Below are 13,493 nucleotides of genomic sequence, written 5' to 3'. Positions count from 1 at the left end.
CCTTTTTAAGAGGATTGATTATAATCCAGTTGTTACTGTATACCTTGAGTCTGTTTTTCTTAAATTTTAATCTGAAGGATCAATTTATAGTGTGTGTTCATACATATGTACCAAATCATTCTCAAGGCAGCCGGTCTCACTTGCTTTGATATGGGGATTTGTAAGAAAGGTCAGTTATTTTAATTATTTGATTATATAACAAAAAATGGAGGTCAAATTTTTGAATTTTATTATTATGCAATAATATAGTAATTATAAGTAAGTAGTCCAAATTTAATCCAATGATCAACTGAATAAGTCGGATGTTAAAAATCTGATACACCATGGCTAATCAAACCAAATTTAATTTTACCCATTCAACAAAGTTTCAGAGGGTAAAAATCTATGAAATTCATACAATTTTGATTATGAAAAATGTGCAGGTATCATGTCTTTAGGGTTGTGCAGATGACCTGATTTCAGGTTGTTTAAGCTTAAATTAGGCAATGTTTTTCCCAGTTTCTCTGGATAAAACTTTTTATACCATTAAAATTACACTTTTTTTTATTCCATTATAAACTAGAGAACATTCTGATTCCAGTGATATCTAGTTTTATACAAGTATCTTTATTAATCAGTCCACCACTAAGGGTCGCTTATACAGGGTCCCTCAAAATATGACGTCATAAAAAAAAAGCGGTTGATTGCACCCTGAAGGTTTTGAATCACCACAACCATATCAGTTGAAATAAGCAGAACATCTGAATTGGAGACATTTTTTCCAGGAGTGGGGGATTTGTGTTGGGAATGTGAGTTTGCTGACCTAAGGGTTCTTGTGGCTTGTCTAAAGACCAAGATGATGTTCACTCATTGTGCGAAAATGTTGAATACAGAGAGAAAGGATATAGTTTAAGAATATTCCAAAAAAGATGTTAAGATATACAAATATTTTGAAAAAATAGTGTTCATTATTTGTCATTGAAAAGCCTGTTTTGTCTCAGCTGTTCCAAAGGGAAATATTGATATTATTATATTTTCACAAAAAAGACGTCAACAGTCAAAACAGTGGTGGCCCCTTTTGAAGTTGCTCCCTATTATCCTATTATAACCCACTCAAGGAGTTGGGGGCAATATTGCATTGTCTATTCTTCCTTCCTTCTAAACATTTACCACATATGTCTGTCCCTCTTTTCTAATGGCCTATATATGAATATTTGGTAAGGAATTAATTCGAGTTTGAATAATTTTGTCATTCTATGTCAAGAAGATGGGGCATTTTGTGAGTGCATACCAAATTATGATAAGGCTAAATTTAGCAAATAAACTTGACCGTGGAACTGAGAAATGTTTTAATGTCTTGTTGGGGTTTCAGTCTCTTAATTGTTATGCCCCACCTACGATAGTAGACGGGCAATATGATTTCTGGCCTGTGCTTGCGTCCGTCCATCTGTTCATTCGTCTGTCCGTTTGTCCGTCCTTTCGTGCCGCTTCAGGTTAAAGTTTTTGGTCAAGGTAGTTTTTGATGAAGCTGAAGTCCAATCGACCTGAAACTTAGTACACATGTTGCTAAAGATAAGATCTTTCTAATTTTAAAGCCAAATTAGACTTTAGACTCCAATTTCATGGTCCACTGAACATAGAAAATGAAAGTGCAAGTTTCAGGTTAAAGTTTTTGGTCAAGGTAGTTTTTGATGAAGTTGAAGTCCAATCAACTTGAAACTTAGTACACATGTTCCCTAAGGTATGATCTTTCTAATTTTAATGCCAAATTAGAATTTTTACCCAATTTCACTGTCCATTAAACATGGAAAATGATAGTGAGAGTGGGTCATCCATGTACTTTGGACACAATCTTGTTCTGTTCTATGTTGTGTCTGTGTTTGTATATCTGTTTGCCTTTTTCTTTTTGAGCAATGGTGTTGTTCATCTTTTCCTCACTCATGAATCCCCAATAAAATTCCCCATTTTAAAGGAAAAAAAATAATTTTGAATTGTGATGGACATTCTCCAATTGATTGCCGAGGTCTAGCCAAAAGACTTCAAGTTTTTCATCATAATTTGGCCTTGACCTTCTATCGAGTGCAGGTGGTGTAATTTGTATGTTACTAGGTAAGCTTTAGGTCAATGTAACATTCATTAATGTAAGACACTTATCAGTAAATCTTAATTAAATTTATATGTGTATTCATTTACCAAATTTGAAGTAAATTCCCCTAATATGTCAAACCCTCAGCATAGGAGATCATATTCTTAATTAAATTTGATGAAGTTCCTGATAACCAAATTTCAATGTAGTGTAGTCAATGATTGCTTTGACCTATGAGAATTCACCAACGGAAGGAACTGCACTTTTGACTGCCAGAAGTTCCCTTAATAATTATGTAATCCGAGGTGCACCTGTTATAGGCATTCAAACATGAAAAATTGAAAATATGCATAATTGCATGTACCTGTGATAAGATTTTGATTGAATTTTTATACTTTTGGAAATATTTCCCTTTATGGCCTCTTAAAGTCATATCAATTGTGTATTAGGCTTTAACAATGTAGATTAAAGATTGATTGCACCTTTGATGTTTTACAAACAAATTATTTGTATCTGAATGTGTGAGCAGGTTGATAAGGATTTGATTTAATGTAATTGATTTTTAATGAAAATGTATTTAGATTTGATATAAGTTTTCATTAGATATTTGACATTAAATATGTATTACATAAGATGAAATTTTGTATATATAAAAAAGGGGGATGGTACCAAGGTTGAAGAAAACAGCCATCATAATTGCCAACAAATAAAGATGAAAAGACAAACAAAAAGTCACGAAAAACTCTGGATTTGCTTTTAGCTGATAGAACGTGGCATTTTTGGCATATTTTCGGAAAGAATTTAAGTTTGGTTAATTATGAATACTTTCAGTCTTTTCAATTTGAGGCTCTGATTTGTTTATTCTGCACATATGGTATAGGTTGATTTCTTCTTTGTAGTACCCCTTACACTTATACATAATGGAATGTTTGGGTTTGAGCATTCTAGATGTAGTTAAATCCAGAACAGGGCATCAGATGCATGAACTTACTCCTGCATTTGAAGTTTTCTTTTCCTTTTTAAAAGAATAGTTATCAAAGGTACCAGGATTATAATTTAGTATGCCAGACGCACGTTTCGTCTACATAAGACTCATCAGTGACGCTCATATCAAAATTTTTATAAAGCCAAACAAGTGCAAAGTCGAAGAGAATTGAAAAGATCATATATTAAATGAGCCAAATTATTTCGAGTTGTTTCAACAAATTCAAAAATTACAGTGATTGATTGAAGTTCATCATGTTTTTCAACAATTAACTGTATTTGAATAATAATAAAAAAAAAATTTAATGCAGGGACCCATTTGAATTAAAAAAAAACCCTTTTTTTTTAACGCAGTAACACTTCCCCTGCACCTGTACTTTTGCATTATGATATTCATTCATTATCTTCTGTTGGATTTTTTTTAAAGGGCTGCGTCATCAAAACAAAGAAACAAATTAATCGTCAAAAAAAATCTTTTCTTTTTATTTGAATTAAGAATCATTATGACTTTGGGTATATATACATTTATTTAAATGTACAGGTTAAACCAGGGTGTTAAAAACCACAAAGGCCAAATCTAACCTCACTGAGATAAACATTGACGTTTACATATAAAACATCTATTGTAATTTTAACACCACTAATCGTGTGGACCGTACACCTCCCAGTCATTTAATCTCCTCGATATTTAAGGATAAAATTGTTCCACGTTGTAACTTATCTCGCTATTGGTATGAATTTAGAACCGTACCACTATATATGGAAAATTTAATTATATCGACGGAAATGAATGGTCAATGTTAAACATGGGAATATATTTGGAAGATGTTGGAGAGAATTCTTAGCAGTTTTCTGATGAATTGTTCATTTTGAAATATTCTGAAACTTTAACTTTAATAACTTAAAAAATTTCTGCATTTTGAAAACTTGGAAAGAGACGGAAACATCAAGAAGAAGAGATCTGGAATTATTTAAACATTCAATTGTTATTTAGTTGTGCAGATGGATTTAAACTTATAAATGTGCATACACGTGCCATTAAATATAAATGATATCAATATATTTAATACTGTGTTAAACTATTATTCAGAATTGTAGTGGGAACAATTAGAAAACTATCAATCATACCTCACATTGAATAAAAACTAATTTGAATTTAAAATCAGTCTATAAATTAATTAACAAAAGGAAAAATGAGCTGTGGTAGTTTAATTTAGAATTGATTTTTGTCGAGCTTCATGGGAACATTGCCGTTTCTTTTCATGGATTATGTTAGAAATCATTTATGGGAATGAAATCAGAGTTTAAAAAACGGAGAACATATTGATGGGTATTTATATGCAGATTACCACAGAAGTATTTAATATTCCTGTCGTACAATAGTTTATAACCCAGTAGGAGACAAGTGTTTTATGGTGGTTATATATTTTATATTCTGCTTTGTTTTCGTCTAAAGTGAAAAAATGTCTATCTGGATAACTAGCAAATATCTGCCTCCTGTGCCTAACGGCCATTTAGTCATGCAGGGTATGTATTTTTGTTTTGTTTATGAATATGATGTTATTATAATTCATTTAAAAGTTTTTTTGTGAATTTAGTTTGAATAGAGAGTGAATATGTGGCAAACCAAAGTAAACAAGACATTACGGAAAATAAATTGGACATTTTCAAGAATGTTGACTGGCTGCTACATTGTGCACTTAGCATTAGGGAAATCGGGAGGATCAAGATATTATATAATGCTTTATTGTTTATGAATAATTGTATTGTAAATAGGTTCTTATATATATTATATATATATATGCTGAGCCTGTAATGATTTTAGACACAAACTTGGTATGCAAAGTCTTAACTGAGAGCAAAGGAGTGATTGGTTCTGTAAGGCATGCAATAGCAAAGAGTTAGGCAAAATGACTTTCTGCTGAAGTTTAATATGGCCACATACCTTGGCTAGGATGTCATAACATGATGAACCCAGTACAATTTTTGTATTATTTTCTCACCATAAGTTTATGGTTTTTTTACCTGTTTTTAAAGTTATCAATGATTCTTAAAGATTCTTCATCTCTGTAATTCTTTTTTATTTCTGAAAATTTGTGGTCCAGTTTTCCTAGCTCCCACACATTGGTTTAGTCCCTTAACCTTGTTTTTGTATATGATTGGAGAGTTGGATGTTAAGGGCAGATAAATGATTGCTTCTGTTAACTTCATTTACAGCTTTTAGACTCGGGGCAATTTAGAGCTAGAAGTTTTGTAGAATAATCCATGTCTCTTGTATGTTGCCCCTGCCGCTGTCATTGGGTTTCGTCTCATTGACTTATTCTTCATTTCAATCAGACAAGTAAAAAATTTTAAGTTTGGTTAGCAAATCTATAGTGTCCCATCTTTCTTCTTAAGAAAATCAAGTAATAACAGACTAAATAGTGATCAACACTGCAAACTTGTGCATTATAAAAGTGTCATCTTTATTTCTTTCAAGTAGAGATTTGATTCATGTCATATCATATTTCAAAGGTATGTTTAATAATTATAAACATGTCAAAATAATTTGCTTTCACTAAAACATTTTATTTCTTTCTTAAAATTTACTGCTAGCCTACCTTTTTAAGTATGATAAAGAAAAAAAGTTTTAAATTTAATTTTGAGATGACTATGTTCAAGTTTAGTTCTTGGAATTAATGATTCTTAACTTTTACCAAGACACTTTTAATTGATATATCTTATTTGTGAACTGTGGATTCATTATTATTGGTGAGACGACAGTTTTCATGGAATACATGGTTATAGCTGAAGTACTAATTTGAATGTTCAACAAAGAACAAATTGTTTATAGGCTTCCATGAAGATTTTAAAAATCAAATATCCAAGAAAAAAACAAAATTTCCTTAATCCACAAAAATTGATAACCAAGATAAAAAAATGTAGTGATTCCACAGTAATCTTTGTACTGTGAGTAACAGACAAAACATAAGCCTTGACCAAATATTGATAAATGGATTTAGTCATTGTGATCCGTTTTTGAATGGTAATATTCTATGAATCAATTTCAAATTATGCATACAGAACAGATACTAGATTAGTTTTATAGTCACCTTCCAAATTTGTAACAACAAGAATGGATTTCAATATTTACTCTTTTATTTATCCTACTAGTTTAAAAAAAAAATCCTTCAAGTGGCTATATTTTTCATCAATATAATTTGTAATAAAAAAAATTAAACAATTGGATATAGTTCATGCCTTTGAGTTTCCTATATGTATTTGTTTCACTCAAAGGTTTAGAATTGGAAAGTTTTCAAATCTATAATGCTTTATAAATTGCTTTTGAAGAAAAATTTGAAAGAAATATATATTGCAAATTTTAAATTCTTTTGTGGAAAGTTGTATCAAAGGACATTCTGAACCAAAATAATTTTATCAGAAAATCATTACTTAACATCTGATAAAGTTTAAGGGTTTGGTTGTCGTCTTGTCATATATTTTTTTTATTAATAAATATAGAATAACCATACATTGTCTCAAAATATCAATGTTATTTGTACAAGGCTTAGAAACAGGTAGAAAGCGAGGCTGTGCCGAACATTTCTAACCTGTTTCGAGCTGAGTAAAAATAACATTGATATTTCGAGATAATTTATGGTTATTCTTTATATACTAAACTTTTATATCTGTTCTAAATGAAGTCTTTAGGGTAAAAACCATTATTTCTTAATTTTGAGCGGAAGACATAAAATTTTCCGCGAACCTGTATGTTTTATTGACGTCATAAATAAAACTCTATGGAAACACATTGTCAATGTCATAAACAAGGTGATATACGGTCAGTGACTGTATAACACATATGAATATACGGTCAATGCAATTTGACTGCTCAAATAGCACAGCTGCAGTATATATACAAATATTTGTCTAAATATGTCAAAATTACAGTTCAAAGCCATCTATAAGCATTTATAATTAAGTCACAATTTTGTTTGGAAATACCAAATATTAAAACTTTAAATAGCACATATGAACTGTAGTTAAGATACAAAGACCTAAAAAACATTTCCTAGTGTGGAATAAACTCAGTGAAAATTGGGCCCATCTCTTTTAACATGTTAAACAGTATCAAGTCCTTTTTATTCTGGAAAGAGAATAGCAATTTTAGTTGGTTTGGTTGTTCTTTGTTGTTAGGGAGCTGTCTCATTGACATATATATACTCCCACATCTTCTAATAAATCGTAAAACAGGTAGACCATTTTATTACAAAGACTTGAAGAGCCAAGACGTCTTAAGCTAAAAGTAACTAATATTTGTTTGACTTTTGTTTGATCAAAGGTTTTAGAGAAATACTTGACAGTTGACAAGAGTTTTTAAAGACTGTACTGATTTTATGTTGTTGATAAAGGTGCGTTTGACAGATATCAAGAGTCAGCAAAGTAGTTTAAGTAACTGATAAAAGTTATATTAAAGAGATTTTACGGACTATAATCCAGCGATAAGAGGGTGTTAAGTCAATAGTAGCCTGTCATATTACCATATTATCATGTGATTTATATTACCCCACGTTGTGAAGTACCCATTGGCTGGGGTATGATCTTTCTGACCAATGGCTATATGTAAATTGAAAAATGCCCTTTCTATGTATCTAGAAAATTTATGAGATGACAAATTTGAACAATGTGAGATTTGAAAATCAAGAGTAATATAGACGATTAACACTAAACGAAAATTAATTGAGTTGTACAAGCAACAGAAAATGATAAAAAGAATAGTTAAATGTAAATAAATTTATATAGCACTATTTTAACCAAAGCTCAAGAATATGCACCTATTTAAAAACTGTAAGTGTTATCGGATGATCTAGAAGGATTGATATTTCCTGCCATGCACACAAATTCTAAGCATGTGCTATTAAATTAAATATAGTTTGCAAAGTAGATGTGCTGTATACACCACCACCCAACAGATTGGAATTCACAATTTCCGAATATAATGCATACTGCGTAAAATTTGCTTTAGGGTTGGGATTTAAATAAGCAAATTTGATGCACTAATTCATCGTTTCAATTAAGTAAAAAAATGTCTTACTATTTTCAAGTTCCAAAATAAAGAGTCCTATTTAATTTTAATAAAATTTGTAGTATGGCTTTTTCACAGTTTAGAAAATACTTTTTTTAAGCTTGTTAATGAAAAGAGACACACATCTTATTTTGCCTCTGATAAATAAAGGAGTCCACATGGTGTCTATAGCTAGTGATAAATATTTTTAGCAAAAAAATATAGTATATATGCCAATACAAATAATTCCTATATTGCCTGATAAATATTTTTAGGTCTGCAGCGTCCACACAATGACCAATCAGGATAAGTCATATTCATGACGACACCCTTACTCTTCCATATAGCATTAAAAAAGAACAGATTATATGCAGTTTAAAGGGAAATAATTCAAATTGATGTTTTGATTTATAATTAGAGTCCAAACAACACACCACAAAAAAATTCAAGATTTCTTCAATAAGCAATTAAACAACTTCCTGTTGAGTTTAATTTTAACTTGGAAAATGGCTATAATAAATTTCACCAACATGCAGCATATGACACAATTGACCTATTGACAATTTAATTTAAACTTGGAAATGTCATCAAAACTGACTCAGATCCTATATATGAATACAATTGGTTTGTACCTAGAGGTCATGGTAGAACATTATATATGTAGAAAATATTGAATGAAGTTCAAAGGGAGATAAATCAAAACCGATTATTACCTCAAATCAAAGTTTCAAAATGAAATTGTCAGGGCTGTCTATCCCATTATTGTATTCAAGAACCTTTATTTCTTTATCTGAAATCATTATACATAAACAAAAATATATGCAACATTTTCTATCAAAAGATTTAACATTTATACCAGAGGAACATAATTTTGTTCAAGTGCTTGTAGATCAATCAGCATTAATGAGTGATCAGGTGAAGTTTAGTCCTAGAATTTGAATATAAAATTCATATTTGATTTTTATGTCATATAATTTTTATAATTAAAATATCATGTCCTTTTTCATGGATTTAAAAAAAAAAACTCAAAATCTTTTAAAAATTGTTAGCTTAATTGTTTATAAGAGTTAATAATTTAATTACACATTAATGCAGAGAAATCTCTGATGTGTTTTTGCAAGATTTGAAATTGATACAAGTTAATTGCCAAAATGAAGTGCTAAAATTTTGATCATATTGTATTTTCCAGGTGGTGATCATATAGACACAGTGTCTGTACGTAACTATCTCAAAACACTAGAAGTTACTTTAAAGATGGGAAAATATGAGTTTGGTCCAGCTAAAGAAACAGATATCCGCACCGTCGAAAGACCCTTCAGCAACATGTCTTGGAGGGACAATGACCTGAAAAATCTGGACAAAAGGTCGAAATTAAGATCATCAGCAAAAAGTAGAGGCAGTTCACGCCCAACAAGTAGAGATGAAAGAAGTCTTCATTCAATGAGCAGGCTAAGCAATGCAAGTCATATAACAGCATCAGAAAGGTTGATGATTGAAACAGAACGACCTGCCCGTCTGCTAAATAGAGAAAGTGTCGAAAGACGTCTCAAAATTGGAAAACAAATGGTAAATGGCTTTTCAGCTATGCCTGATTATGGGAGGAGTGTGATCACGGAAGACAAAGAAAATGAAGAGGAACAAGAGAGGAGGCAAAGTCCAGAGCAGCAGCAATCACAAGTGCAAGATAATATCATTGACAGTTTTGGTGTCGATATTGCAAGAAGTGAAGAAAGTCCTGCCCAGAAGAGAACACAGTTTATGCCACAGACCCAGGAAAGTGGCCCAGTTAAATTATTCAAAAGATTTGGAAGTGCAGAAAGTTCAAGATCATCTAAACATAATGTCAGACCTCCTCGAGAAAGCAGTGCAAGAAGTGCAAGTTCATATGGAACTAGTTATCGGACAGGAAGTAGCTTAAAAAGTTACTCATCGAAGAAAGATACAAATCCACATTCTATAAATTTAGGTAATACATCCACAGTTACGTCTGGGCCTAATTGTTCATTGAGCAGTTTACTCGGTAACTCTAAAACACCAAGAGATATTTCTAGGAAAGTCCACCATAAATCTGCATGGTATCATGTTCCTGGGCGTTACTTCACAGATGAAGATAAACTTCCGCCAAAACGATCACAAAAAACACAGGATGTCAAAGCTATGATGAGACGATTAAATATGAACACTCCACCGAAAATATTTGCACCCAGAAATGGAACCACTCCAACGAAGTTCAAGAAACATAAATATTTCAACGAGTCTCATATGAACAATGATAATTTTGGTCCTACTGTAAAAGGTATTGGACCTGTAGCTTCTGAAGCTTATTCAAGTGAATATATAGATGATGTTTATGAAAATCCTGGTTCTACTGTTACTTTTAGAGGTGCTTATTATATGGAGTAATGTTCTTTCTGTGCTTAGTAAAAAAATAACTTCAACATTTTCTTCTTTAAAGCGGGTCTTCTTGTTGACATTCTCTGTATTCAACTTTTTTGTGATGCTAAATGTTTGAAAAAATGTGATGAAATTTGTTTACCTATATTTGATACTATATCAATTGTAACATACACACAGACTTTAAATTTATTGGATAAATAAGCATACTATGAAAACTTATTTTTCTAATACATATTTATTTGAAAAAAACCTGCATATGACCTTTTAGTGGAAAAACATGCAAGGATGTAATTGTGAGACATTCTATGAATAGTATCAAAATAAAAACATGTCTCAACTTTTCATACTTTATACATTTTTGGTCAAGTGTAACTTGGTCAAGTGTAACTTTTTTTTAATTGTCCATAAAACAAACTTGCAGGATATCCTAAATGTAGAGGAAACTCAAAAGTTTTGAATCATTATTTAAAAAACAATTTCCTTCTATCTAAATTTTTCCTGTATTTTATTCATTTTAACAACATTAATAGTCATTACTTTGTTCTATAAACCTAGTCACTTTGTAAAGCCATCTTCTCCATTCTATTCAGACATGAAGAACTAATTTATATATTTTTATATATTAGAAAGCAAAGCCATTGAAAGTTCAAATTCAAAGCTAGATTGTACTCGTGACTACATTTAATTGTGACAAGATTTGAATGAATTTCTATGACCATAACACCTGTCAGCTCAACAAAACATTTGCCATGTCATTATCATGCAATAAAAATCCATCAGTTTTACTAAGAGAATTAGTAACATACAGTTCAACCACACATTTTGATCTGTAATCAGATAATAGAGTTTTAATGGTTTTTTTTTTTAACCCTGTGTATACTTTAAGGGGTATTTTCATCATCAGTTAATAATCTACATAAATATACAGCAAATGTTTCCAATCTCAACTCTTTTCCTTGTAGAATGCACATTTAATAGACATTCCATTTATAAAGATTTCAATGTTAAATGTTTTACACCTTTTTGATTGTGCACAATTTTTTTTTAAACACTAATTGTCTATATTTTCGTCATTTGAAATCTGGTAGATAGTTTGGCAATCATGCCACAACTCCTTACTTTTATGAGTTAAACATAATATGAATGCAAAAGTAGAATTCCTGTGTAATCTTTTGACTGATTAATTTGTTTCTAAATTACAAATATGTATGTTTTTATGTGAATAAATGTGTAATGTAATGTGGATTTTCGTGTATCCTCATGTAAAAACATGTACTTATCTACTCTAGGCGATCTCTGTTTTTAGTCAGTATTAGTTATATGTAATTTTGTTATATATTTATGGTTGTTATGCATTTTCAAGGGGAATACTTGTACTGTTTAGATTCTCTATCAAATCTGTTTTGAAAATTTCAGCAATGGTAACATATCCCCCAAACTAATTGATGATAGCCATACCTGTATAGAAATAAATGGATCTTAGTAAAATCAATATGTGCCCAAAATAAGAACTGTAACTTGCTTATGGAGAGATTCCTGACAAATCAGAAATGCACTAATTTGAATTTCAAATACTTTTGTTACAAAAAAAAGTACAAGCTACTGTTTGTTTTATATATATTTTCAATTCAGGAAGAATTACGAATTCTCTATAGAAATTTAAAAAAAATATTTTTCTTGCAAAAAAAAGTTCAACCTTTGTGACTTCAATGTGAATTCTTAAAGATTGTGATTATTGATGTCAACTCTAGACCTAAATTTAGCTCTTTCTGTTATTTTTAAACTAAGTTTATTATGAACTCATTTTTGATATTTGTGCAATCATTTGTTTAATATAAATATTTCCCTTAAAGTATATATTTTTTTTAAAATTAAGCCAAATAAGTTTTACTGATCAATCATAAACTAAATTATTGTGATTTAACTTGCACACTGAGTTGCTTTTAAGACATGTGCTTCAAATATTTAAACACACAAGAATCTTGAACAAGTGTTTCCTGCAAAATGTAATTTCTCTGTGATACTACTTACTTGTTAATGTATTTTTTAGAACTTTTATAATTAGATAAAATATCATGAATTAAACTTTTAAGTAGTTAACTTGTTTTTGATTTTGATAATTTACTTATGTTAGTATAGGAAATAACAAATTGCAAAAGTTGGAAGTAGTTCAAGATTAAAATGTCTAGAAAATCAGAAAACAGTAGTTTACTGATTTTCAAATCTCATCAATCCGTTAAGAAGGCACAAATCAAGGTATAACTCAAGGAATCTTATGAACACCAAAAATAGTGAGACAAGGGACATCAACAGAGTCAGCAGGTTCCTCTCTTAACTCTTGGAGAATTTACAGTGTCAGGAGCACACTGTTAATTAATAACTTTTAATTCGAAATAGTAATCAAATATGTTAAAATACCATACTATGAGATAAAAATACCCCATTGCGACTAAGAGTCGGAGCACACAAACAAATAATACATACTTTTTAATGATAATAAATATGACAAAGCACACTGCCAACATTGCATAACACAATGTACTTTACATAGATAGAAAAAAGAAATTTTCTGTCATTTTCTTGGCATAGTACTGGCACTTTGAAAAGAAATATGGAGTAAAAGAAAGCACGTTGAAGAATCAGGTTGTCAAGATAGATCTTTTAATTGAGTTAATTTTGGAAACTTTTATACTCATGTTCCAAAGCCATAACTGAATGATAAATCTATAAGTATTTCGTCTGCTGGCATTTATCATTAAAAAGTCTATAATGGAAGAGAATAGAGGTTGAAGAAAATTAAGGAAAGTCAAACTTATAAGTAAGAAGTGAACTGACAGTGACTTAATAAAATATGAAAAAAACAATCATAAGACAAACAGCAGTCTACAAAACACAACATAAAAATCTAATAACGAATAATTTAACTAAAGATACTTTATAAATTTTTTGAAAGTTAATTTTCGGTTAAGATATTACATTTTGTTGGTACACATTTGTTTAATT

At 30.4% G+C, this 13,493-nt stretch overlaps 1 protein-coding gene across 4 annotated transcripts in view; it reads left to right on the top strand.

Annotated features, from left to right (window-relative positions):
- LOC139487334 (tetratricopeptide repeat protein 41-like) overlaps window positions 1-12,590 on the top strand; it is a 51,288-nt gene extending 38,698 nt beyond the window's left edge. For all 4 annotated transcript variants that reach the window (XM_071272158.1, XM_071272159.1, XM_071272157.1 and 1 more), the window contains 2 exons: window positions 9,283-11,950; window positions 12,254-12,590. In XM_071272158.1, coding sequence (XP_071128259.1) covers window positions 9,283-10,496 — 1,214 coding nt within the window. In that variant the 3' untranslated portion in view covers window positions 10,497-11,950; window positions 12,254-12,590. The remainder of the gene's footprint in view (window positions 1-9,282; window positions 11,951-12,253) is intronic.
- The last annotated feature ends 903 nt before the right edge of the window (window positions 12,591-13,493 follow it).

This window comes from Mytilus edulis, chromosome 1 (genome assembly GCF_963676685.1).
Source record: "Mytilus edulis chromosome 1, xbMytEdul2.2, whole genome shotgun sequence".
In the NCBI taxonomy this organism is placed as follows: domain Eukaryota; kingdom Metazoa; phylum Mollusca; class Bivalvia; order Mytilida; family Mytilidae; genus Mytilus; species Mytilus edulis.
The sequence above is the reverse complement of the archived record's forward strand: the minus strand, read 5'-3'. Positions and strand labels throughout refer to the sequence as shown.